The sequence below is a fragment of the Morone saxatilis genome, unplaced genomic scaffold, assembly GCF_004916995.1.
Source record: "Morone saxatilis isolate NCDOM2014 unplaced genomic scaffold, NCSU_SB_2.0 Contig12, whole genome shotgun sequence".
NCBI lineage: Eukaryota > Metazoa > Chordata > Actinopteri > Moronidae > Morone > Morone saxatilis.
Genome location: NW_023339674.1, coordinates 23,063,547 through 23,065,915, shown reverse-complemented (window position 1 = coordinate 23,065,915; position 2,369 = coordinate 23,063,547). Strand labels below are relative to the sequence as shown.

The 2,369-nt window shown below is 34.6% G+C and overlaps 1 protein-coding gene across 2 annotated transcripts in view; it reads left to right on the top strand.

Annotated features, from left to right (window-relative positions):
- The window catches only part of inpp5d (inositol polyphosphate-5-phosphatase D), a 14,125-nt gene that overhangs the window by 7,138 nt on the left and 4,618 nt on the right, over nucleotides 1-2,369 (top strand). For both annotated transcript variants that reach the window (XM_035653922.1, XM_035653923.1), the window contains exons 15-17: nucleotides 1,086-1,224; nucleotides 1,672-1,780; nucleotides 1,930-2,018. In XM_035653922.1, the coding sequence (XP_035509815.1) occupies nucleotides 1,086-1,224; nucleotides 1,672-1,780; nucleotides 1,930-2,018 (337 nt within the window). The remainder of the gene's footprint in view (nucleotides 1-1,085; nucleotides 1,225-1,671; nucleotides 1,781-1,929; nucleotides 2,019-2,369) is intronic.

The following is a 2,369-nucleotide window of genomic DNA, read 5'->3' as shown; positions in this document are numbered from 1 at the left end:
CTCACAGGAATACGTTTTAGTAGCAGAAGGAGGTGTTTTGTGGACTTATGGTAGCAAAGGGGTGTTGGAGGAACAGGAAGGAAGCTCTGCAGATAATACTTCCCTAAAACTGACAATGTGTTAGTAAAAGGTTATCAAAAATGTTACCATATACATCAATAAGTAATATTTCTACATAATAAATTAAATAGATTTGAATAAAGAAAATAGCTCTACTTTTCCTTTAACTTGTAATCAGTTTGTAAAAAAAAAAGCCTTTTATTGTTTCTGTACCACTAATCAGCTGGTAAAATAAATTTAATTTATTTATTTTACATTTCTGCTTATTTTTCACTGGCTCGCTTTATTTTCAACTTTTCCTATGTTTTTGCACACTTGGCGCCACACTGGGGCCTTGTTCCTTTTGTTTTTTACAACATAACTGCACAACCTGTTTACAGTACAGTTCATACATTTTACTATTACTCATCTGAGCTCATCAGAGTGGGGAAACGTGTGGCTGGCAGGTGTAAGTTGACAGGCAGGAGGGCAGGAAGGGGTTAGCATACACAATGCACATATATGCACATCATTACATGACATGCGGAATTCACAAATAATCTGCCTTGAAACGTTTACTACTATTGAGGTTGAAACTACAATCTGGAAAAGACTGATTGGAGGTTAACAAACAAGTATAAAACTTTATATTGTTTTATTTTTACATTTTGATTGAATTTTTTATAAAACAAATTTAAATATCAGTCAAATTATCTACCAGTAAAGCTAAATGGGATTTTAAGTGGTGGCAGTACATTTGTAATACAGTAATCTACATAGACCTTTGCATTTTTGATCAGCTACCACTATTACAGAGCCAATTTCATCAATATGTGTTATTTGCTAGACTGATATAGCTGATAGTAGGAAATAGTGTTCACGTTTTATTTTGATTTAGATATTAAAATATATTTATCTGCTTTTTGTTGAAGAACCTCAGACTTGGTCTATGTGTTGCAAAACAGCAATACAAATACATAGATGTATAAAAACACACAAACAGTTCCTGAAATCATATTTCTGTCATTTTGTTTCTGTATTTGCAGACGCAATCAAAACTACACCAACATCCTGCGATTTCTGAACCTTACAGATAAGAAGCTCAATCCATTTGACATCACACATCAGTTCACACACCTCTTCTGGTTTGGTGATTTGAACTACCGTGTTGAATTGCCTTCTTCAGTAAGTCAGAATCAGACTCAGAATTGGGTTTATTGCTAAGTAGGTTTTCACATACTAGGAATTTACCAAGGTAAATTGGTGCATAACAATTCACATAGACAACTATAAGTAAAGATAAAAAGAGAGACAATAAAAGTAATTAGAAGTTGTGAAGAATGCAGCTTGCTGTATAGAAATGACACAAAAACAGATATATGATGTAACATACTGTATGTATTTGGCATCAAATGAATTACTGATTTAACATTTCACACAGCTTATAAAACTTCTTAATAACGACATGCAGATTCATGAGCTTTCTATATACATTTGATGAGATTTGTCTTGTCATTGCTGTAATTCAGTGAGCTGTGCATAAAAGAGCTGGTTGTCAAGTGTCTGAGCTCTCAGCTGCTAACACTTTAAAGCAGGAAAAGTCCCTCTACTTTGCACTGTTTCCCTTCACAGGATGCTGAGAACATTGTGACAAAGATCAAACAGCAGCAATACCAGGAACTCCTCGGTAAAGACCAGCTCTCTATGGAGAGGAATGATGGGAAGGTCTTTTTGCATTTCGGTGAGTACATGGAGAATATTGATCAATACAATACAGAATATGATGTATGTGATTATGTACACCAACTCTGTTCTGTCCATTGTCTGCTGCATTCATTAATTGTCAGCATAAATTAAAAAAAAATCTAATTAATTTTATTTTGATTGTAGATGAAGAGGAAATCACGTTTGCACCCACATATCGCTTTGAAAGAGACACGCGAGAGAAGTATGCCTACACAAAGGCCAAAGCCACAGGGGTAAGCTAATGTTTAGTCAGATGTCTTTTCCCTGTATGGCTCCTGTCAGTCACCACAGTGCACAAACCCTTAAAAGCAACAGTTTACACTAACAAAGCCAAGATTAAAATTATTAGTAAAATGTTATGTAGATATAACCAAGGGTGTAATTCCTGCTGGGAATTCACTTCTCAAACTCTTTTTTTTTTTCTGTCCCTATCACTGTTAAAGTTTCAATTTGATTAACTTCCTAAAATCTCTCCTCTGACTGTTTAGCTGCCAAAATCTAGATGGAGATGGAGCTGATAAAAATGTTGATACACTTATTATAGGTATTTGTTAGTTAGCGCTCACAGGAATACGTTTTAGTAG